At 49.9% G+C, this 25,428-nt stretch overlaps 1 protein-coding gene across 3 annotated transcripts in view; it reads left to right on the plus strand.

The window, feature by feature from the left end:
• WSCD2 (WSC domain containing 2) overlaps positions 1-25,428 on the plus strand; it is a 138,393-nt gene that overhangs the window by 83,076 nt on the left and 29,889 nt on the right. For all 3 annotated transcript variants that reach the window (XM_054006898.1, XM_054006899.1, XM_054006900.1), the window contains exons 4-6: positions 3,733-3,917; positions 17,931-18,052; positions 22,573-22,747. In XM_054006898.1, the coding sequence (XP_053862873.1) occupies positions 3,733-3,917; positions 17,931-18,052; positions 22,573-22,747 (482 nt within the window). The remainder of the gene's footprint in view (positions 1-3,732; positions 3,918-17,930; positions 18,053-22,572; positions 22,748-25,428) is intronic.

Consider the following 25,428-nt stretch of genomic DNA (forward strand, 5'->3'; position numbering starts at 1 on the left):
AGGAAAGGCATTTGGAAACAATTTGCTGCTTCTAAACATTCCACCAGCCACTCAGCGTTCCACGCACCAGCTCCTCCATTGCTGGGCCTTTGAAATGCACTGAAGAGGGCCTGTGTATTGCCAGATAATCCCTCCTCTAGGCTCCATAGCAGACATTCTCACTCCTGTGTCTTCTGTAAAGTCGAGAGGCCAAAGCCCAGCACACGGAGCCTACATATGTCTGTGACATTCTTGAGCTTTTCCATTAGTGCAGCCATTGATACAGCAAGTGGAGTCCTGCTCGCTGATCCCCGGCTCCTCCCTGCAATCTTTCCTTGCAACGGCCACATCAGCAGGGCGGGAGACAGAATATGAACTGAATGATCACCCATTGGTCCAAACTATATTGGACATGCAGGGATAAAGCTGTAGCTTAGGGTTACCATATTTTGTGCCTCCAAAAGGAGGACACTCCACGGGGCCCTGGCCCCGCCCCCAGCCCCTCCCCAACTCCGCCCCCTCCCCAAAGTCTCCGCCCCCTCCCCTGCTTCCCGCGAACATTTAATTCGCGGGAAGCCTGGGCAGGTAAGGGGGGGGGTGGGGGGAGGAGGTGCGGCCCAGGCTGGCCCCCCCGGCGGCTCCAGCCTGGGTCGGCTCGGGCCCTGGGGTGCCGGCCCTGGCCGACCACCCCCGGCCCGCCCAGCACTGCCGGCCGGCCCCCGGCGGCCCAGCACACCCCCCGGCTCCCGGCCCCGGCGGCCCAGCGCACCCCCCCGGCGGCCCGGCTCCCAGCCCGACCCCCCGGCTCCCGGCCCCGCGGCCCAACGCACCCCCCCCCCCCGGCGGCCCGGCTCCCGGCCCGACCTCCCGGCCCCGCGGCCCAGCGCACCCCCCCGGCGGCCCGACCCCGCTGCCCAGCGCACCCCCCCGGCGGCCCGGCTCCCAGCCCCGTGGCCCAGCGCACCCCCCAGCGGCCCGGCTCCCGGCCCGACCCCCCGGCTCCCGGCCCCGCGGACCCCCCCGGCCCTGCGGCCCAGCGCACCCCCCCGGTGGCCCGGCCCCGCGGCCCCGGCCCGGCTCCCGGCCCGGCCCCGCGGCCCAGCGCACCCCCCCGGCGGCCCGGCTCCCGGCCCGACCCCCCGGCTCCCGGCCCCGCGGCCCAGCACACCCCCTCGGCGGCCCGACCCCGCGGCCCCGGCCCGGCTCCCGGCCCGGCACTGCGCGCCCGGCCCCGTGACCCCGGCCCAGCCCTCCCTCCCGATTTTCCCGGACATGCCCGGCTTTTGGGGAATTTCCCCCCGGACGGGGATTTGAGCCCCCAAAAGCCGGACATGTCCGGGAAAATCCGGACGTATGGTAACCCTACTGTAGCTGGACCTCTAGCTCACTGCCTGTTGTGCAAGTACCCGGCTGGATGGGCACAGACTTGTGCCTGCCCTTTGCAGGGGCAAACACCTGCTAAAACATCCAATGCCTCTGTGTGCCCTTTACACAGCCTGGGAGTCCACAAGTGTTAGCATCTGCACCTTAGAAAGGAACATTGCCTCCTATTGGGTTCGTGGGTGCAAATGCGAAGGTTTACCCCCGGGCAGCCGTTAGACAATTGAAAAGATGCATGCAGCGTTGGTACACGCACAGGTGTTTGCAGATGACAAATGCAGCTGCAGGTTCGTGTGCATGCGATATTGCACATGTGTAGCTGCTGGCTGACTGCTAAGAACCAACGTGACTGGATAAGTGAAAGTGTGTATCTTGACTGAGTTGCCACATAGTACACCACAAGATTATTTGGATTGTAAAGTCCCAGGTGCGGGGATCTTCTCTAGCATTGAGCTCAGCCCTGCTATTCAACAACTAATGATAATAATAAAATAATCTGAGAGTTTGCCCAGCAGCTCTCTGACTCAGCAGAATTGCTGCATGACTGGCATCTGCCCGTGTCACCCCTCGTGCTAGTCGATTTTCCATGGCAAGCTCTGACCCTTGTCTCTAAAGGCAAAGGGGGTTCATCTCTATGTTCACTTTTCAAGCCCACTCCTGGTTCAGATAATGTTGCAATCTCTTCTTTTCAAACCCAATCGGTATCAACTAGCGGAGCTTTCTGACTCTGAGGCCCTGGAAAGTCTTGTTATTTCACCCGCAACACATATAATGTCCTTTTGGCCTGTAAGTAATGTTGCTGTCTCTTGCTTTATGATCTATAAGATGCACTAAGCACTTTTTCTTTTAAAGTGATGCTCCTTCCAGCTGGTGTCTAGTAAATCATCAGCAATGGACACACACATCCAAAAAAATCAAACACACTCTTGTTCAGAGAACTTTAGCTGTAACATGACTGCTGTGGCAACCAGAACCCTGAAATGGCTCGCGGCAAGCTGATCTCCCATTGTGCCCAGTACTTGGAGCAATTTAGATTGACTCTAGAGTGGCTGAATTGTTATGGAGAATTCTAAATGCAGCAGAATCCAGGTAATGCCACAAACCGGGATTGGACGACAGGGGATGGATCACTCGATAATTACCCTGTTCTGTTCATTCCCTCTGGGGCACCTGGCATTAGCCACTGTTGGAAGACAGGACACTGGGCTAGATGGAACATTGGTCTGACCCAGCGTGGCCATTCTTATGTTCTTATCAGTATCTTAATCAGTGTACCAGCTTAACTGACGCAACAGCCAAGCAATGGATTCCAGGCTGGCCTGCTTCTGATTCAACGGGGCTGATTCTGATCTCACCCCCAGTTGACGCTGGTGTAACTCTGTTTCCTTAAAGGAATTACTCCTGATTTGCACCTGTTGAAGTGAGATCAGAATCATGCCTGGCTTCGCTAAATACTGGATAAATAGTGCACTGGTCAGTTTAAATGGCTCACCTGGTGCAATCTGGATGCCTGAGTTAACAGATGTGACTTGGGGCTTCCTGGTAGAGATTATCCAGGGTGTTCTCCCCAGCACCTGTTGTTCACCATTGAGAGCCTGATCCAAAGCGCATTGAAATCAGAGAGGTTAGGACCAGGCTTAGGAAAGTCAAACTGGCCTTCATAGAGGTTTCCAAAATGTGCAACTGTTTTTGCATCACCTATTTTGAGTGCAGCTCCTCTTGATTTGACAAGCATTGACCTGCCAGGGCAGTGCGCTCCCCAGGGCCACCGGGAATGGGATGTGCCTGTGATGGGCACATTTCTCTTCCCCCTGTGGTCTGTGTTGGGGAAGAGCCCAAGAGTACTTGGAAGGAAAATCCACCAGCTATTGAGCAAAATTCCCCTTGCAGATCTTGCACGTGAAACTCTCTGTGCATAACCAGGGCTGCTGCAGATAGTCGTGGGAAATCTGCACACACAGGGCCAAATCTTGAGACCTGCTAATGTGAGCAGGAGAGGTCAGCACCACTCAGGATTCGGCCGATAGCAAGAGCCAGGGACCAGAGTTGCAACCCACTGTGTGGAGCGGAGGGGAGAATTTATGCAGGAGAGACTTTCCACCATATCTGTCTCGTGCGGCGGGCTCTGAGGAACCTCAACCCTTTCCAGATTAAACACGTCCCGCACTGGGGAACACTGACATTCCCAGCGCCTTGAACTGCTCGCCCACCACTGATCTCATTAGGGTTTTGAACCGTCCCCTCTGGCAGGTGCAAGAACTCAGGGGGTCAGATCCCCAGTAGCTCTACTGACTTCCAGTAGGTTTACCTGGGCCAGGCTCTGTTGTTTCACTGTGTAAGGGATGCTGCTCTGACTGTGGTTTCTACCTCCAGGGGTTACTTGTACGCCGGGTTGGAGTTCGGTGCAGAATGTTACTGTGGACACAAAATCCAGGCCTTAAATGTGAGCGAGTCTGAATGTAACATGGAGTGCAAGGGAGAGAAGAGCAACATCTGCGGAGGTGTGAACCGTCTCTCCATTTACCGGCTGGAGCTGGCCCAGGAGTCCGCCAGGAGATGTAAGTAATAACTGCGCCGCTGTCGGAAACGGAAGTTAATGAAAATGGATGGGCAGGTACAACATGGAAACAGGGAAAATGCCTGTCTGGAAGCATTTGCATTTCCCAGAGCTTCGTGCCCACCTCTTTGGGTGAAATGCACTCCGTGGGTTTACCTGGAGGGTGCATTTCATCCCTGGTGATCACAGCAGCTGGGAACACTGCGCTCTCCTCTTCTCATGCTCAATTCATGCTGATGCCTGTAGCCCAAAGTGAATAGTGAGACCCCGGCTGGGGAGCCAATGTACCTCACAAGTCTGAGAGCTTGGCTTTGGCTGGGCTCTGATGCTTTCCTGCAATGTTCAGAGGTGTCTCTGAACTATCCGGACTTCCCCAGCTGTGGATGACTATGAGCTCTCTGGCAAGAGCTCCAGCACCTCTTGCTTCTGGTTGCAGGGAGGAGTTCAATGAGGAGAGATGCTCCGGAAGGGGCATCCCAGGCACAGAGGGGCTGGGCTGCTCTCTTAACTGGGATTGTTTCCAGAGAAATTGCTGGGGTTTATTTGGGGGAACGCTTGTACCAAGAGGCGTGGCACACATTGTGCCCTCAAGGTGGCCAGACTTAGGCTCCAGTGTTAGGGACAACCCCCATACTGCCCACACCCCCTCTCTGAGACAGGGGAAGCCGTCTCCTGCAGTAAGAGTGAACTATGACCGGACAATAGCTTGGCTTTAGACTCACACCCTCTAGGTCCTGTGGTGCACTATACGGTAAATGTAGGGCCACTTCAAGCAGCCATTCTGTGTCCTTCTGCTATAAAGAAAGGGGAACTTTATATTCTTCGCATCAACTTTGCCTGGCCTCTTTCTCTTTTCCAAGCTTCGCCTCCTCCCACGTTCCTCGTACGAGTGCTGGGCAACTTTGAGCCATAAAAGAGGAGATGTGGGGAGGGTTTGATGAGCCCTGGAACCCCCACTTACTGGCTTTCCTAAAGCCCCAGTTAATCTTCTAGTCCAGTGCATAGTGCACTAGACTGGGAATCAGGGGACCTGGGTTCTGTTCATGCTGCTGACCTGAGGCAAATCTCTTAATTTTTCTGCTCTCCATCAGTAAACTGGAGTTAAAGATATTCACCTTCCTTTGTAAAGTGCTTGGAGATCCACAGAGGACAAGCACTATAGAAGAGCAAAGTGTTATTATTATCTTCTGCCATTCAGGAGTCTGGAAAGGGTGATGGATTGAGTGGTTTGTCACTGGGGAGCCCTGCTCTTACCGGCTCTTGTCATTCTTCACAAGGAAAGATAAGGAGGGGCTCTCATTGCTGGTCCTAGATTCTGAGCTCAGATACACTGATGTGTATCTGGAGTAACTTGAGGGAAGTTACTCAGGATTTAACCTGGCCTGAAGTCAAAATCTGGACACAGGCCCTTTAATTCTTCTTCATCCCGCAAGGAGGGAGAGACCTTTGAATTAGGAATGTCATGTTGTTCCATTTGTCCTGCAGAAATTATGCCTGCGGAGCTGTGGGTGGGCATCAGAACTGAACGTGGGCACTTGCTGTTCCTCTAGGAGATGAAGAATATACATGGGCTCCAGAATGAGTGGACTTTCATTCCGCTCTCCTTTGAACACATGCTCTCTCCTGCTCTCTCTTAAAGGGACTCCTTTTGGCTTCCAGTTAAGTTGAATAATACTGTAATTACCCCCCATTCTAAGCCTTTTTTCTGACACTCTTTGGCGGAAGCTGCCAAGAACGGTGTCGTTGTGATGGTAAAGTGTGCAGCAGCCGTCAAATTACTCCAACTGGGGTCTTGCCATAATCATTTTAATAAGGATGGATTGACTTCACTGGCATAATTTAGCAACAAATAACGAAAAGAAGAAAACTCGATGCCGTGTGCTTTCTGTGATGAACTATATGCCAGATTTTTTTTCTTGAAAGGAACCTTTACAAAGATACAAGGCAGTACATGGTTAACATGTAGATCTGGGCACAGGGAAGCCCTGGGGTTTGAACTACAGGAAAACAAGATTCCATATTAATATCAAGTACCATGGGGCAGTTGTAGAAGCAGAAATCTGAAGAGCGGTAAAACTTTCATCTCATTTTGGGTGTTGGCTTTAGTGTGCAGGTGTTGGGAGGGCGGTGTTGGTGGGCTGTGATCGGAGGTCAGCTGAGATGATCTGGTGGTCGCTTTTGGTCTATGAGAGGAGGCAAGGGCCCTGGCCTCAGAACAAGTGCAGAATGATCTCTAATGCACCTTAGGCAAGACAGCCAAATGGTGAGAGACTTGCTCAGGTCAGCAGCAGAGGTGGGAACAGAATGTAGGTCTCCTGAACGCCACTCCAGTGCCCACTCCCTGGCACTCTGTTGCCTCTCATTGTGTTTCCAGGCAGGGCCTGATTTTTCCCCAGCTCTCTGCCTGGCCTGGCTGAGATCAAAAAAGGCCAAGTCACTTGCCCAAGGGAGCAGCCCATTCGATTCACAACAGAGGTTCTCAAAGTGTGGAACTATGGACAGCAGAGCACTCGGAGAACCAGCTGGTCACATGGTGCTGGCTCCCAGCGGCTAACCTGCATTAAAAGAAACTCAAAATCCATTCACTGTTTCCCTACTGTGATGTTTTCAGGTTGACAGGCACGCGGTTGTCACAGGGATGTTATGGGGCGGTGGATGAGAGGGAAAGTGTCTATGAGACAATCTGAGTGTCGAAATGTGGTCCGCCCAGTGAAAACGTGGGGGAATGCCTGCATTGCCCAGTGATGTGCACTTTGCTTGTTTCGGTGCATCCCACTGTTGTTGTCCAAAGCAAAGTCCGCAGCAACCTTGTGCTCGTTTGTGTCTTCCGTTGTAAGTGGTGAAATGCTCTCCATTAAAACTGCAGCATCGGCGCATCCCCCTCAGCAGCTGTCCTGAAACGTTAAAGATGTTACAAACCTATAGGACACTTCTTATAATCAAAGGGCCTTTCCCTTGCAGTGAGTTGGCATTAGCGTTTGCCAGAAACAGAAGAGTGGGGAGAGAGAGAGAGTCTTGGGGAGCTGACGTTCTCTCAGAGAAGCTGTGTTATTAATTTACAGTGAAAGGTGTGTCAGCATGGACCTGTCAGACCTCATTAACCTTAATGCTGAGTTGCAGATGTCAGGATTATTTGCAGTATTACAAAAGAGCTGTGAAATGGACTGTCTGAATCGCATTGCATACTTACAGGACTTTCATAATGAAGCCAGCACCAGCTATGCAGTGAGCCTGGCTAATTAGTTCATTCCTGCCAGGCAGACCAAAGCCTTCCTGAGTGATTGCTTGGTAAATATGCCAAATGATTTGATTTCTCGGATTGAAAACAGAGGCATAATCGTTCTTGTTTGGGGCAGACAGTGCCTGGCTGGAATGTGAGCAGCATGGAGCATACAGATCTCAAATGACTTGCGCCTGCAAGTCAGACTGGTTTAGCAACAGATAATAATAGATAATGGATTCCACTTTGATGTTACTACTTATTATTTGAGGTGGCCCTACAAGTTGTCTATACTATTGACTATTTGTGCTACTGTGGTACCTAGCGGCCCCAGGCATCGGCCAGGCCCCCATTGCGGTAGGCCCTGTACAAACACAGCACAGAAAGCCAGTTCCTGCTGCAAAGAGCTTCCAATCTGAGTGTGAGACAAGAGACAACAGATGGAAACAGACGGACAGTGGAGCAGATGGAAACAATGAAATGATATTGGTCTGTATGATAGACAGCGGTTACAGCACAGAAGTGTCCTATAGCACTTTCCATCTGGTGATCTCAGATCGTTTTCAAGTACTACTGAATTAAGACTCCTAAGCCCTCTCGGTAAGGTAACTCAGAATGATCATTCCTGATTCCTGCAGGACCCCACGGGCAACAAAGTCATCCCCCATTTAGAGTTACTCTTTGAGGCCTATCAGTCATCCAGTTTTGAATCCATTGGAGGTGTGTCATGTTTATTTTGGCCCGTTCTGGTTTCTTAATGAAAATGTCACATGGTAGCAAGTCAAACGCCTTACAGAAGTCTGAGGCCTTGTCTGCGCTACACTACGAACAGGGGAGGTGCACACACTACAAAGCTACTTTTGCCGACAAAATAAAACCACCACCACAAGAGGCATAAAGCTTTTTGCAGCAAAGTTAAAGCAACAGAGCGTCAGTGCTGTCTCTGCTGTTTGTTTTGTCGACAGAACTGGCTTCCCCCGGTATCCCACAATGCCTGCCGTGACCGCTCTGCTCACTGGTTTGATCTCTGCTGCCCTGCAGCCATGCGCCCCTCCCCTTTCCGAGTTCCGGGAAGTATCTGACAGCTGAGTGCGCTGCTCCCTTTGGGGAACAAAGAGCAAATCATGGAAGGCTCCTGTTGTGCCCTGCCCGGGAGCACAGCGGCAGGCAGACTGTGGCTGCAGGGAGGCGGAGGAGAGACTGCTGCGCTGCGTTGACAGTCCTCAGCACGGAGAGCTCCCAGAGCCGCTCTGGATGCTGCTCCCCGCAGATGAGGCGGCTGTGGGAGAACTCGGAGGGAATCACAGAACCAATCACAGAACCATAAGCAGGCAGAGCGGGCTGCTTCAGGAGAGACCAGTGTGCCAAGGAGAGCCAGGGGCTGATGTGGGGGTGGGTGTCCCCCTCACCCTGCCTCAGGATAGATCAGTCAGCCTGCTGTCTCCCCCGCCCCAGACACACCACTCTCCCCCCACCCCCATTTCAGTTGCAAATCGGCTGACAATCTACTTGGATGCCCCTGGAAGGATGGGAGGAGAAACCTGCATCATGTGACGCTATACCTGCCCCATGAGGCATTGCAAACCCTTCCCAAAGCACCCTGCGGCCAGTTGCCCAGTGGGACAGCTACCACAATGCACTGCTGTCTGTGTCCATGCAAGAGCTGTTAGTGTGGATGCACCCTGCCGACACAAGGAGCTAGTGTGGACATGCAACAGCGGTTTTAATTAAAGCGCTTTAATTAAAGTGGCATAACTTTTGCCGACACAACTCATTAGTGTAGACAAGGCCGAAGTGTATTCCATCAACACCCTTAGAGCCAAATGTGTAATCTCATCAGAACAGATATCAAGTTAGTTTGACAAGGTCTATTTTCCATAAACGCATGTTGATGGTCATTAATTACAGTACTCTCCTTTAATTCTTTTTAGTCAGTCCCATATCAGCCATTCCATTAGTTCGCCTGGGATCTATGTCAGGCTGATAGGCCTATAATTACCCAGGTCATCCTGTCTACCCGTTTTAAATATTGGCACAACGTTAGCTTTCTTCCAGACTTCTGGAACTTCCCCGGCGTTCTAAGACCTATCGAAACAACACTGATGATTCAAACAGTTCCTTGGCAGTCTCTGTTAAAACTATTGGATGCCCGGGGAATGTTTAATTTCAGGAGCTGCTGCTGAATATCGTCTTTAGTCACTGGTAGAAGGGAAAGTATTTAATCATCATATGATAATATGGTGACATTGTCTGTTTTTTCCCTATTACAAAACAGAACTGTTAGCTGAACTCTCCTGCCTTTTCTGCATTATTATTTCTATTAGAGAGTGGAGCATCCATTTGAATAATATAAGAACCAGCTTGAATGTCTGTCTGTCCAGCAAACCTGAATCTTTTGGGAACTTAGAGCTGTAGAGGCGAACTTTCTCAAAGACCGCCAGCCTGTAACAATCAGAGCTGGACTGTGCTGGCCAAAGATGTTGGGATGCCCGGACAGTGAATCCACCTGGTCTCCGGCTCTGAGTATCCAATTCAGCAGGTTGCTCTGATGAGAAGGTCACCTGCTGCTCCAGCCCCGTTAGGAGAGTGATTCTCTGTGAAAACGTTGCCATCTTCACCAACTGGAGACCCCCTCTGGTCTCCATTCTGAATCAACAGCTTTCTCTTGGCATCCCTGTTGGCCTTTGCTCCATCAGCCTTGGAGAGCAAATATAGCGTCTCTTCTACTGCAGGGGTGATGGCATTTACATTAGTCCCTGATCAACTCCTGAGCATTTATAACATGGACTGGGAGAACCACATGAGACATGGACTGTCAGTTGGCTGCCGGGGGGGGAGGGGGGGGAGCCCTGGAAATCTCTTTGCTCCTCAGGCAACAAGCTCCCCACACGCAAAGGGTGACATTCGGATGAACAAGGATCACCTGTTTCCCTGACAAAGGGTCAAGGCAGGTCCAGGAGAAGAGACGGAAACTGAAGTGCTTCTTGTCCCACTGTCCCCAGGCACAACGCGGTGGGTATCCCAGGGGAGGATAAAAATAGAGACAGACTTTGCTCCTGGGCTTTCGCTCCTGTTTTGTGTCATAAGCAACCAGCAAAATGCAGCAATGTGAGTTTCACTGGAAAGCCTCACGCAGAAGGAACGAAGCTCATTCCGGCAAATTGCTTTTGCCCTTGTTTTGTCGTAGCTCAAAATGACTCATTCAAATGCCATTAGCAAATCTAGCTTCACAGCCATTAGGCGACAGCAGATCGTTATCATAATAGGACACAGAAAATGCTCTCCGGGCGCACAGAATCTGAGGGGTTTGTGGGGGAGGGGAAGTAGATGGAAGAGAATGTGTAGGAATTGATCCCTGTCTGTGGTCTGAAATGGCGAAGGAAACACTGATAGACTGAACCCTTCAGTGAAAATGTGGCTTTGTAACTTTTCTTTGCCTTTGTTTCCCCCCCTCACAATGGGGATAATTCTACCTATCTTCCAGGTGGGGTGTTCCCCTCATTCACAGGGCTATAAAGTGCTGTAAGGATGCAGCAGAGAGAAAGGACGTTCTTTTGGTTAAGAGAAAACCTAGGATTCAAGTGATCTAGGTTTAGTCCCTGACTCTGCCACAGACTCCCTGTGTGACCTTGGACAAGTTGCTTAATGTGTGTGTGTTTCAGTGCCCCACCCATAACGTGGGGGTGACTGCACTTCCTTTGTCTGTCTGTTTAGATTGAAAGTCCTTTGGGACAAAGACTCTCTCGCTCTAAGGGTATGGAGAGGACCTAGCACATTGGGATCTCAACTGGGCCCTCTAGGAGGTACCAGAAGTGCCGTAATGAGATGAAAGGGGCTATGGAAGTATGAAGTTTTCTTCTGCAGTAAGTGTCTCCTTGGTGAAATGAATTAAAGGGCTTGGCTCCCCACTTCACCCTCCTGCCTTTGACAACGGACAGGAATCTGTCTCTGGCAGAATGTTCTCAGTGTCCTTTAAGAGTCCTTCACGTCAGCAGTCTCCCATGGAGAAGGCCTACCATGCTTGGAAAGGAAGTATTAACTGAGTGGCCATGCATCAGCCACTTGACTAATGAGGTTGGTCGATGAGCTTCCAGAGGGATGCGAAATTCTGGTCACCTCCACTGCAAAGAACTTCAGTCCGATGAGCTCACTCCAGAGGGTGGTTTAGATTCTCAGGAAAAAGAAATGCTCATGAAAGAGCAAAGGCTGGAGGTGGCTCTGGAGAGACGTGGCCGATTCAGGAGAGCGGTCAAAAGCCAGGTCGTCTCCGTGAGGAGGAGGGAGGCCAGGTTCAGCTGGCTGGAAAATTTTGCTGGAATCTCAGCCCACTACCAAGCAGTGTCTGGCTTCTCCAGCCAGCTGGGAGATCATGTGCCAGAGCAGACAAGGAGGTCGCAGGATGCACTCATCTGGGAAGCAGGCGCGAGTGGTGGCGAGATTCCTACGAGAGACCCATGTGCTATCGGGACATTGGTGATGCGCTCTGTCTTCTCTACTGTGCCAGCCACCGAGGTAGCTGAGCCCCCAGGAACAATTGGAAGCACAGGCTCTGAGGGAGATTTCTATGCCCTGTTAAGGTGCAGTTCCTCGCCCCATCACTCAGCGGTGCAGGTGGCCTGTGCTAAATCATAACCTGGTGGGCACACTGATTGTTTGCTCTACTAGTCAGTAAAGGTATCTAGTCTTTCAGTCTCCCCACCTCTGACTGCTTGATCCATCTGTTGTGTCCTGCCTGATACTTCTCTCTGGGGCAGGGCCTGCCTTCTTTATTTGTTTGGCACAATGGGACCCTGATGCTTTGACTGGGGCTCGGAGGCACCTACCATAATAACCATCAATAGGAAGGGCAGAATTTGCAATTTGCAAGTGACACTGCATTGAAACTATTTGAGACTTGCATTCTGATTCCATGTGTAATACAAGCTTTGTACACCTGGGTGCCGCACAGGAATCCAGACACAGTATGGAATTAGCTGATTATGAGAGTAGCCAATGGTCACGAAAAGAACCAGCTGATTGGTCCACGGGAAGTTAGACCCTTTCAATTCATTGAGCGTACCTCTGGGCCCAGGTAGCCTGTAACAGCTTGCTGATCAATGCCCTCTTTCCCCGCCGACCATCTCTAATGGAGCAGAAATGTATTTAATTACTCAAGGGATGTCCATTTTTTAATATCACAAAGGATTCGTTCTCCCATGTTTTTGTTGACGAGGACTAGTTATTACAGGGATTTCCCGATGTGGTAGGTTTTATATAAGAACGTAGGAACATAAGAATGGCCATACTGGGTCAGACCAAAGGACCATCTAACCCAGTATCCTGTCTTTCGACCGTGGCCAATGCCAGGGGCCCCAGAGGGAATAAACAGAAGAGGTAATCACCAAGGGTACCCACCGGATTGGCGGGTAGTGATCGATCTATCGGGGATCGATTTATCGTGTCTAGTGTAGATGCAATAAATCGATCCCCGATCGCTCTGCCGTTGACTCCGGAACTCCACCACGGCGAGAGGCAGAAGCAGAGTTGACGGGGGAGCGGCAGCCATTGATCCCGCGCCGCGAGGACGCGAAGTAAGTGATTCTAAGTCGATCTAAGTTACGTCAACTTCAGCTACGCTAGTCTCGTAGCTGAAGTTGCGTATCTTAGATCGATCCCTCCCCCCGCCCCCAGTGTAGACCAAGTGATCCATCCCCTGTCGCCCATTCCCAGCTTCTGGCAAACAGGCTAGGGACACATCCCTGCCCATCCTAGCTAATAGCCATTGATGGACCTACCCTCCATGAATTTATCTAGTTCTTTTTTGAACCTGTTATAGTCTTCACAACATCCTGTAGCAAGGAGTTCCACAGGTTGACTGATAGCGGCCTCAGATCTGGATTAGAGGCCCTGCCTGTCTTATAATTAGCTAGTCACTTGACATCTAAAGGAATGCATCTGCTGTCTTTGGCCCAACTATCTAATAATGTAGTTCAGTAAATGTATATGTCTTGCTTGTTTTCAGGGGTGTCACCGTGTAGGGTAGGTCCTTTGGTGCCCTCTGGAGGGGACCCCTTTGTGATACTCCTGCATCGCAGTGACTTCCCTAGAGGAAGGTCATGCTGAGCCCAGAAAAAAAGGTGTGATGGTTTGGGGTTAAATCCCAGCTTCCTACCTACATCTGTGCTGGGCAGGTACAGTCGAGCTTGGGTTGTGCCTTAAAAGGCGGCAGTAGAAACAGATGATCAGAAACCAGCGTGAAGGTTCTGGAGGTGCAATGGCTGCTCGGTTTGGTCTTATATTGTTTGTTGGGTGTTAACCGGCTGTTAAAGGGATGCTATCAACTTGAAACTCACATTTCCTAGGTGGGTGTAGCTATCTCCTGGTGATCAGTGATGGTGGCAATTTTACACCTAGTGACTTAACCAAGGTTGAACAGTAAATCTGTGGCAGATGCTGGACTTGAAACCCAGGAGTCCTGCCTTCCAGTTCACTGCTGCTCTAAACACCAGACTTTGTCCAAAATACTGACTGTTCCTTGAGGGAAATTTCCCCATTTCAGGAAAGTAATTCACCGGTGCATGTTCTAAGTGCAAGGTGACTTCAGCAGATCACTTTTGCTGCCTGGAAAACCCATAACCTCCCTTTGAGATAATAACGACCCACTTTGCATAAACGGAGCCAGGGTTGTGAATGGAAGGGGTGTAACCTTATTAAGTGATTTGGACAGGAGGATGAACTGTAAAACAGCCAAAGGAGAGGGAAAGAAGAGAGAGACAGAAAGGCAGAGGCATCTGTGAATGCAGAGTGTTTCTTTAATGAGTCAGAAATGGGTTTTTGATCTCTTTCTGACTTTTTAAGGCTTTTCTGAATCTTGCCTGTAATTTCGTATTCATTGTATTCAGCCTCCCTTCATCTTTAAACCCTAGACTTGTGGGGCTCATTAGCAAGTACTTAAATGTCAAAGGGAGAGAGAGAAGCTATCCAGTCAGGTGAATGATCATTTACGGTGATACTTGGATGTGTCTAAGATCTCCGGGAGGAATGGTTTGGGGTTTTTGCCAGGCTGTCCCACAGGAAAGCCAGCAGAAATCGAATTAGAAAAATGCAAATGAACACTCACAAATTGTTCATGGCACTGGCATTGCTCTGAGACCAGAAGGGAGTGGAGTACTCCAAGCTGTGCTTTGCTGCCAGCATACTCTGGGAAGGTAAGACTCTTCGCTGCAAAGCCATTGTTGATACAGACCTACAGCAGGTTTCCATTATAAAGTCAGTTTTAATCAACAGTTACCCCACTGTCGTGTGGCGTAGGCAGCCATGTACCTGGGATGACTTCGTTTCTATGTACTGCTTCTTTATATTTCCAAAACATCAGCCATTTTGTTCTCAGAGTTGCTGCAGCCTGTTACCATGAGGCACATACACTGTGCTCGCTCTGTTTCTCTTGTTTATTTTTATTCACTCACCGAGTTTTTCCTTAATCTAAACTAGCAGCCACTTTAGTTGTAAGTAAAAGTGTATGAATAATGGATTTTTTGCATGGGTGCTGGACCAATGGGTATAGTGGCGGTGCTGAGCTGAGAGCTATTGTACCAAACTGGAAACCACTTCAAGCCAGGAGGTCTTCCACACTCCCAGAACGGTTAGGTTCAGCCCCTATAATTTTCTGGTTTACTGGCAATTCAAAAACAGGGGGAAAAAATCACTTCGGGTCAAACCAAAATTGCATTAAACATTTTTTTTCAGCAAATTAAAAAGTTGGGGAAAAGTTCATATACAGTTGAATGAAATGTTTCGCATCAAATTTGAGCATGTGAAGATGTTTTTGAATGTATTAAACTAAACAAAGGAAATCTCTAAACAAAAAGTCACTTCAAATTGAAAAATCAGAACGTTTCATTTTGAAAACATTGAAATGAAATGTTATGCTGTTTCCAGAATTTATTTTTGTAGGGTTTTTTTTATTCTGATTGAGACAATTCAGCAAAACTGACATGAATTCACAAAATGTTCAGTGGCACCGAATCTGCGTTTCTTGTTGAAAAAAGTTTTGGTCAAACAATTTCACCCAGCTCAACTTTGAAACTGGTTGGTTGGTTTTTGTGTGTGGAAATTCATAACAAACAATATCTGAGACACCAGAGCCATTTTCTCTGCCACATATATGTTCATACTGGGGTATGTAAGCTACCACACTATGGTCACTGGGGGCAAATGTTGATTTTTTAGGGATGACCACTGCAGATGTTTGTTCTAAAAACGCATCAGAATAAACAGAACACTCAGACAGCAGAACACCCTGACCTTTCATACAGGACACTACAAAATGCACTTTGCTTCTGAAACCTCAGTTGAAAGGAGTTATTGTTCTTTCAAAGATCTGTACAAATGGATTCGCTTATTGGGTTAGATTGTCATCATGCAGGAGTTCAACCCAGAAAGCTAGAAACAGGAGGAGAGAGGTCCATGGCAACCATGAGTTGCCTGATGCATGTTTTCCCAGGAGACAATTGCTTCTGTTCAATTTCTAATCTAGCCCCATGCCCACAACCCAGTGCCAGAGTATTTTTAAAGGCATGTTTAAGGACAGATATTCCTATCGCAAGCAGCACTCTGAATCCTATTTCTGGGGTAAAGGTTTCTTGCCTCTTTACAGAACTGGCAACGTCACTTGGGCTTTCAAAATCCCAGCAACCCAACAGCATCATTTTGCTGATAGAGATATTAATAAACAAAGAGCCGGAGAGAGGGTTAAAAGTGGCCAGCAAGTGATGGAGGATGACAAGGGAGAGAAAAAAAAGGAACTCAGCCAAGTATGTTGAGTACCCATGGGAGAAGCAGGGCTTCAAGTGACGGTGATGCGTGGGGGCAGGCATGCAGGGTCATGTCATCGCCCCCAGATTTGCTGTTTGCCTTGTACTGAGCATGCTCAGTACCACCGCTAAAGCCGGCTGCCCTCACTCTGCCCCTCCTCCCCCCATTATTCACAGTCACGGGTCATCTCTGGCTTTAAGCAAATCAGGCCAGAGACTTTCCAAGATTCACCCTGCCTTCGTGAAATGGTGGAGATTAGACACAAAGTGCCAGTCTAACACTATGAGTCACTATGAGTCAACAGTGTGATGCGGTTGCAAAAAAGCAAACCTGATTCTGGGATGTATTAACAGGTGTGTTGTGAGCAAGATACTAGAAGTCATTCTTCCGCTCTACTCTGCTCTGGTTAGGCCTCAGCTGGAGTATTGTGTCCAGTTCTGGGCACCGCATTTCAAGAAAGATGTGGAGAAATTGGAGAGGGTCCAGAGAAGAGCAACAAGAATGATTAAAGGTCTTGAGAACATGACCTATGAAGGAAGGCTGAAAGAATTGGATTTGTTTAGTTTGGAAAAGAGAAGACTGAGAGGGGACATGATAGCAGTTTTCAGGTATCTAAAAGGGTGTCATAAGGAGGAGGGAGAAAACTTGTTCACCTTAGCCTCTAAGGATAGAACAAGAAGCAATGGGTTTAAACTGCAGCAAGGGAGGTCTAGGTTGGACATTAGGAAAAAGTTCCTAACTGTCAGGGTGGTTAAACACTGGAATATATTGCCTAGGGAGGTTGTGGAATCTCCATCTCTGGAGATATTTAAGAGTAGGTTAGATAAATGTCTATCAGGGATGGTCTAGGCAGTATTTGGTCCTGCCATGTGGGCAGGGGACTGGACTCGATGACCTCTCGAGGTCCCTTCCAGTCCTAGAATCTATGAATCTATGAATAAACATGTAAGTGTATGCCAGTGGGTGCACTCAAGCAGCTCAGAGCCCGGGGAGATACGTCTTCCTCCTCCAGCATGGCATTCCAATTGACACCCTTTCTAGGCTGGCTGGAGAAAAGCACAGAGTAGCTGAGTGAGGGGCTCTGGTGGCCGGAAGCAATAATCCTTAATCAGGCTGGCTCAATACTCTCCTTGTAGAGCAAGAGACAAAGAAACAGCAGCACAAACTCAATGAGACTTTCTTTGCTGTTTAATTCCTTATCCTCTGTTCTATGCATTGTTTGTTTTCTGGATAACCTCTCAGTACAAACATGAAGCGTTTGCATGTCAACTGGTGCATTTTTATTCAAGGCAGCAAAGAGTATTTTTCCGGGTAATGTTCTAGGTGCTTTCTCAGAGTACAGCTAATGGCATTCAGTTCGAATTGGCTCCTTTACTGTACCAGAGGCTTCTTTAACTTAAAATTGTCATGAAAGTTGGATCGTTTCCTGAGAATAAGGGGAAGGGTCCTCGATAAATCCGCCGTAGTGAAGAGATGAGATTGCCCGAGGGATTGGAGCCTTTCACCATGGATTCAGATCATGATGAGTTCAGTGATAGCCAGCCCTGTTACCAGCCAGTCACTGTTCATTGGTCTGTTAGAGATATGTAGGTGGTTGCAGACTCATTCATATTGGCCCTCTCTTCATGGAACTAGCTCAAGGTGGTAGGGAACTGCATGGAACCGGCAGGCGTGGCAAGGGTCTATAACCTATCTCATGCCTTTGTCTGGAAGAGGATTTGGAGTGGAGGCTCTTTGCATCAGTCAGGATGGTTTGTTCAGTTGGGAGGAGGGTCAGATTACGTGTCGCTGAGGATAGCGTTTGCAGCCAGAAGGACTGGGTTTGGGTGGATTGACTGCCCAGGTTTCGTGGTGGGATGGCAGCAGGTGGAGAAGACCATGAAAGGCTCTCAGAGAGTCTCGACTCGTGTCTCTTTGCACTACAGCTATTGTTGCCAGTGAACCAGACTTTCCATCTTCCGTGTCACATGGACCTTTACTAACCAGCTCTCTCTGTTCCAGATGGCAGTGCGATATTCCGCGGATGCTTCCACCGGCCGGACAACGTCTCCTTAGCTTTGCCTGTGACTGGGGTGATGCTGAACATGTCTGTGGACAAGTGTGTGGACTTCTGCACTGAAAAGGTAAGTAGGAGAAGCGAATGGAGCTCTAAGCGAAGGACCCCACACACACCTCCAGTTTGCAATGATGTAAATCAGGAATAACCTCACCAGAGCCAAGGAAGTGACTGGTGTAACACGGGTGCAAGTGGGGAAGGATCAAGCTAAGAGTCCTTCCAGAGCTCTGCATTTGCTTCAGAATAGTTATGTTAAAAATCATACTCAATCCATTTTAATCCAGCGTAATGTAATAATTGCTTGTGTCCAAACTACAAGAGGTGAAATTTACAGCTTGTATCTTTGCCCTAAAAAAGTAGGTTCTAAATCCCAGGAGAAGGCCATGCTGAGGATCTCTAAATTTCTCCTTTCGCTTAATCTGCAACCTGCCAGGGTTTTATCCCCTGGCGGAAGCTTTACCTGTACAAATCCTATGCGTGGATTTTCTGGGAGATTTGTATGCGGTTGGCCCGGCAGTGTCAGGATTTGACGCCACTGTTTCTAAACAACAAGTCACTGCTTCCCGTTTTAAAATGGTGGGACAGATTCTTAGCTGCTGTGGTGGCCATCACTCCACTGAAGCGAATGCAGCAAGGCTGATTTACACCAGCTGAAGGTCTGGGTCGGGGTCAGTTCCTACCCATGTTCTTGAGGTTGCTGGGCAAGTTTCTTCTCACTGGACTGGAGAGGGGAATAGGAAAAGTGTGTATTCCCGACCTTGGAATGTGTGTCCCGAGGGGAAGAGAGCAGAGAAAACAATGATCCTGGAGGACCGTGGGGGAGGCTGAGGTGGGAAGGAGAGGGGACGGAGGAGTGGGGCCAGAGAAATTGTGGGATGGGGGAGGTGAAAGTGCATGGGTAAGAGAAAGAAGATCTAGAAAAAGAAAGGGGCTCTTGAATAAAAAATGCGGCCTTGGGACAGAGACCCAAAGAGAGGAGGATGGGGCATAGGACTTTCAAGAGAACAAATTGTACCTCTGCTTAACCTTGAGGGGGAATTTGAATGGTCCCATAGCTCCATGAGATCACTAAAGAGTCACGCAGCTTATTCTTCAGTCCTTGGCCCCTCTGCTGACACTGCCAACAAAGGCCGGGGTTGATAATCCTGGAGACCCCATTGTCTAGGCATTGGACATAGGCTACCCAAGAGCCTTTAGGTGACCATGAGCCCACCCCATGACCCAAGAGCCATTAGGCTTCATGAGTTTGGTCACACTGGTAACCCAGGGCCAGATTTCACCCTTGTTGGTTCTTATTTTATTCAAACAAGTAAACGGGCTTGATGGCGGAGGGAGGATGTTCACCCAGAGCCCTACAGAGGGTGAGCTGAATACTGCCCTCTGGGCAGTCGACGTTCTGTCTGGTGCTGCACCTCAGCCCTGCATGAAGGAGATTTCCTTGCTATCACCCGCAACAAACCCATCCCTCAGGACCATCAGCAGCTGACTAAGAAGGGAAGGAGGAGTGGGGTTGGACAAAAGCTTGTTTTCTTTCCCTTAATGCCCTGAAAACATGGGCAAGGACAGCCCTGCTTAGGCGGCTCCCTGCCACGTTGTCAAGGCCTTTTTCCAACCAGCACAGACACAGTTCTGACTTGGGAATTGCAGGGTTCCTAGCGCCTGCAGGGTGAATTGGTTGAACTTGCATCTTTGGGATAATTTGGCGCCTTCTCCCAACTCTGCTCCTCAGGGGAGGGAGAATCGACTTCTACTTCAGTGTAGCTCCTTGGTGTCAATGGGGCTACCCCCATTGACACCAGCTGAGAGTTGGCCCCTGGGGTAGGGTCTCTCTGGCCCAGACTGCACACCAGTCAAGTGTCTTGCTGAGCAGTGAAACATCTGGGTGGGAAAGTAGCAGCATTATGCCAGCCAGTTACAAGGTCAACTACCTATCTTGATCCTTTAATCCATGTAGATGACTCCATAGGGTCTCTTCCATGCCAGACTTTTACTACACTGGAGCACGCAAATGTTAACATGTGCCGTGAGAGTTTTACCAGGGTTTAATCTATTGGATTTGAATGTTAATTTTTAAAAAATGAAAGAAAGAAAACAAGCAAACAAGCAAACTTACTGGTGGATCTCTCAGCAGAAATAACAGATTAATGCTTCACCTCCAGCAGTAGACTGGTGGCCAAGAACCTGACCCCCACATGGGAAAATGTAGAATGTGTTAGAGGAAACTGCAGATTCCATACCATAGTAATGGGAGAAGGTAGTTTCCTTCCTGACCCCAGCTGTGGTCACAGTTTATGTCCTGACGCATCAGGATTGTTCGTTTTTCTGATGGCTCATATAACTGCAGATGTTAATCATGTAAAGGTCGAACCATCTGCAGCAGGGAGTTCATCACCAAACAATCCCTATAGCTTACATAGGGCTACATCGCCACCCCCAAAACAGGGAGCCGTGCATGGGGAGTTCCTTATAATATGCTGTTACGAACCAATGAAACTCCATTGTCTGGCTTCCTGGGACTCAGTTGCTATGAGCTCTAAGGATGCCCAAACATATGCTTAAATGGCTGTCCTCTAATGAGGCCCTCCCGTCCTGCATCCGCTGACACTGGAGGTCTCCCTGCTGTCACATTTCAGTGCCATAGACGGACGTAGCTCAAACAGATGCCTGGCAAATGGGAGGCTAAGAAAGGGATTTGAAAACAGCATATCTAGACTCCGCTGCTTTCCCTGGCTGTGTCTCCATCTCTACCCCAGTGAACATGCTCCCTCAGCCGCTCGACAGACCAGACAGCCCCACTAAAAGCCATTAGATTCCCTGCGCTCTGTACAAGAGCAGCAGCTCCCACCACAGCCCTGCTTTGCTCTTGCTCCCCTGAGAGCTTGGCTCTCGGAGGTGTAAATAAAATCCTGAGCACCGAGCCCCTTGATTAACCCAGCGCCGCCACAGCCCTGGGTGTTAAATAGCCTGTCAGGCTCTGAATGTTCCCTCGTAACTCTGCACTTTAAAATCCAAATGAGGTCACAGAAGATGCAGTCTGTGGGCTTTTAGTAACCTTACTCTGGGTGACAAACTCACAAATTACCAGAGCAGCATCAGGCCATGATTCTAAGAGGAGGATCATAGCTCCCGCTATATTACGCCCTGCACTAGCAAAGAGCTCGGCGATTGCCAGCCCCGTGGTTTGGAATGCAGGGCCACAGCGGGGCGAGGAGGCGCTGGACATGCTAGAACTCTGGTTGGGTTGGTTTTTGTCAAAGCCAAGCTGCCGTTGCCAGCAATGCAGCGCTGTGACGGGCTCGCAAGGAGTAATAACACCTCTCCCCTCGCCCGGCTCCACTCCAGGCCTGGTTACAGAGCTCATGGCTGCAATGGAGCGACTGCTCGTTTGCAGGAGTGCAGCTGACAATGGAATTTGGCCCACAGAACATTTCATTTACAAAGCAGTGTGTGCCCTGAACCGAATTAGCCCTCACTGCGTGGAGAGGGGTGTGTGCCAAGATAGCCAATGGGAGATGCCAAGGAGAGGGGTGTCTCCTAAGGCCCACCCAGTGGCACCAGCAAAGGTGCTTACGGACCTTTTAACATGGAAATGTAGATGCCTAGTGAGTTTAGACACCTACAGGGTCAGATGGGCGGGGGGGGGGAGGTTGTACATTGCAGTGGTGCCAAAACCAGGGTGCCCAACTCCTTTTGTGCATCTAGGCCTTAGTCTCTCTGTGCCTCTGTTCCCCATCTGTACAATGGGGACAATAGCAGGCATTAAAGATTGTGAGGCGCTCCGGTGATGGGGGCCACCAAAGTACCATGGATAGATAGAGAGCAGTCTGCCTGTGCAGATCGCAGGGCAGAATCAGGGCCTAAGAGTAAACCTACCCCCCTGGGATTTAGCTAGAAGTGGTCACTCTTGTAATGCACAGCACTTTTCCAGCTCCTGACCCAGAAAGGAGTCATGAGGGGGGGAGGGGAAGCTTCTGTCACCCCAAAGACTTGTGAACTGCCCCCAAACACCCATGCCGTTATTCCTGTTTTACTGGGAGGGGTGGGGCAGCTTCTGGACAAATACAGCCACAGCTCAGCTGCTAAACCCAGCTCCGGATTCTGATCCTCCAAAGTGACTGTGGAGAGACTCCAGCCTCCAGGGCCGTCAGGCAGCCTCCCAGCCCGGCACTAGCAGGACTCCAGCTAGCGCACTAAACAGAGCCGTGTGGCTGGGGTGAGCCCCCCAAACTCACACCCCAGCTGAGCTAGTGTGAGTCGACACGGGCCGGGAGGCTGGAGTGTAGCTACAGTGTAGACAGACCCTTCGATAACCACTGAACTTGGGAGAACGAAAGGAACCACTTGCCCAGGCCGCTGTACTCAATCACTGACCCAGCGTTAATAAGCAAGGACCTGACCGTGCTGCTCCTGCCGATGATGGGAGCTTTGCCCTGAACTCTGATGGCAGCAGAAATGGGCCCTATGTCTGGGGCTGAGCGGGTGGGGATCAGGAAGCCGGTGGGCGCGGGTGGCAGCGGGCAGGCGGCAACGGGCTGCACATCCCAGCCTCCTGGCCTGCTGAGCGGCTCTGTCCCTTGCTCCCCCCAGGAATACCCGCTGGCAGCCCTGGGGGGGGCCTCCTGCCACTGCGGCTTCCCCACCACGCTCTTCACCCTCCACGAGCGCGAGGACGAGCAGCTGTGCGCCCAGAAGTGCGGCGGCGAGGAGTTCGAGAGCTGCGGGACCGCCGAGTATTTCATCGTGTACCAGACGCAGGTGCAAGGTAGAGAGCGTCGCGCCGGGCTCTTTGCTCTGACAGCATGTGTCTGCTGGGGAGGCAGCGGGAGAGGTGTCTAACTCTCCTCTTTCAGCAAGAGCAATGACTCCGGGAACCCCGGAGCGCGGCTGCTCAGCTGGAGTTCAGCTAATGCTGGATAGTTATTGCTACTTGCCTATGGTGTCTTCTTCCCTGCAGAGGGGCTGGAGAGCTGGTGCATGCTCACGCGATACTCCAGCTTTCTAGCAGAGCAAGGTGGCTGACCGGAGACACGCTATCTGGGCTCCACCCCTCCGCTGAGAATAGGGCCATTCCCTCTCTGACTCACAAAGAGTTTTGCTCAGTGGTTTTTGACTCCCCGCTGCCTAGCCGAATGCTGATCCTTGGTGGCCCGCCATTGCCCACCTCCCATTCATCGGTGCACCCTCTACTTGGGGTTGGGCTGATTGGACATGCAGTACGATGCATGTTCACAGCAGTCTTTGTTACAAAGGGCCCATGCACTGGCGGGAATACTCTGCCATATATTGAGCATGGTCATTTCCCTTCAAAGTCAGCAAGGAGAATGTTTTGATTATAGGGCTTTGATGTGAGCCCCGCTTAGGGTGACCAGACAGCAAGTGTGAAAAATTGGGACAGGGATGGGGGGTAATAGGAGCCTATATAAGAAAAAGACCCAAAAATCGGGACTGTCCCTATAAAATCAGGACATCTGGTCACCCTAGCCCCGCTCCCCAGCAAAGGACAACGAGCACCATTAAATCAGAGGTGCCTGCTTGGAGCGCAGCCTGGGACAATGGTTCTCCAGCTATCTCAGTCTGCAGACCTCCCAGGATGGGAAGGTCACCTGATGGTGGCCACCTTTACTGAGACCCCAGGACTTTGTGAATCTACATTCAGCCTGGCAGGTGGGCTCTACAGAACTAGACTAACCCCCCGCCCCAATTGCCCAGTGCTAGCCTCTGGTGGGGCTCTTGGAGGCATTCTATGGGAGCAGACTCTACTTCCATTGTTTAATGGTCCTAATCTGGGTCACAGAGTGGAGCTGCCCTGAACATTACACCAACAGCTGGTTCCTCTGCCCCAGCTGTGTTTCCGGTGTAGCTTTTCCTTTCTTTCTCACCTGGGCATTGGAGTAAGGGGTGGGAGGAAGGAAACACTAACTGATCAGATGGTCACATGTCTCTGCTGCAGATTTCAGCTTTACCACCCGTGTCCAAACTGGCCACAGAATACATGGAGCTCTGAGCGTTCTGTCACCCTGCATAAAATAACCCGGGTTTCCAAATATCCATTCGGCGTTCATTAAAATTACCATTTATTTCAATTTCCCAGGAAATAAATCCTCCTTTGAACATGCGACTTTAATTACTGCTTAGATCAGACACAGGAAATAACAGTTTGCCATCTGCCTTCAGCAGACTTTTCTTTTTTTTTTTTTTTCTCCTTGTCACCGTCAATAAGTTACAGGCCAGAATAACCAATCACTGGTTAATAATGGGTCTCTGATCTTCTGTCACAGAGCCCTCCAGACATCCCCATGCACCTGCTGTCCAACGCTGCCCTGGGGGAAGCATATAGGAGGCTGTGCAGACTGCTTGAAAGCAAAATGTGACAAATCCAGTCTCCTTTCCAAAGAAGCACGCAGTGTCCCAGCGAGGCTGTTCATTTCCATTCGCTCTGGCATTTTCTTCTTGTTTGGGTGGTTATGATTTTCATCACATGGGATCATGCATATCAGTCCCTTCTGAATGCCTGTAGGCCCTGCATGTGGCAGTGCTTTTCAGTTCTCTCGCTAGCCAACCAAAAAGAATTTAGGGTTCGGCTTCATTCAGATCTGTGGGACTAGCTGCTTTTTTCTTGCACCTAGTTGGAAGCCTGTGTCTGGTGATCATAGCAGAGGCTGAGCATTAGCATTTCTGGGTGCAGCTCCTGGCACTGCCATTGACTTGCTGTGCATGTCACGTAATCGCTTTGTGCCTCGGTTTCCCCATCCATAAAATGCCACTAACATTCCGCACAGGGGGGTGATGAGGTTTTATAAATCGACCCATGCTTGTCAAGCGCTTTGAAAGCCCTGTATGAGTACAAAAAATTAATTCCCCGTGAAAATGTGGCCTCAATGAAGGAGGAAAGCCCAGCAGTATCATGTTTGAAGACATCAGTGCTTGAGAAATGTTACAGAAAGGGGCTTGGGGAATTACTGTCATAGAAAGAAATATACTCAAACCCCCGAGACCATTTTGACTTTGCCCACTTGCCCCGTTGCAATGCAAAGTAGATACATACATGAAATTACTCAGCAGCAAGAGAATATGCTTCCTCCTGGTGAGTGAGTGAGTGAGTGAGTGAGAGAGGTGCCTTTGTCTCCTGAGCTCTGTTAGCATTTCACAGTGGCAAGGCGGCGAGTAGATCCCTACAGTTACAACGCAGGATAAAAGACTGTGGGTCAAGGAAGGAGAAAAGGAAAAGCCAGTTCAGGAAAGTAGAGCAAGGAATCCTAAACAGAAAACCCAAAGGCTTTTCGTTAGAGGCGACTTCTCCCAGCCCCCATTCAAGGTCAATTCCATCAAGATTGTTCCAAAAAAGTTAAGTAAATAACAATGAAATCTCTGGTATGCATTCAAGGAGATTCTTTTTTTATCAATTTCATTAGGGCCCAAAGTAAGCAAAGACTTCAAGGACAT

The sequence above is a fragment of the Malaclemys terrapin genome, chromosome 16 (genome assembly GCF_027887155.1).
Source record: "Malaclemys terrapin pileata isolate rMalTer1 chromosome 16, rMalTer1.hap1, whole genome shotgun sequence".
NCBI classification, from domain to species: Eukaryota; Metazoa; Chordata; order Testudines; family Emydidae; genus Malaclemys; species Malaclemys terrapin.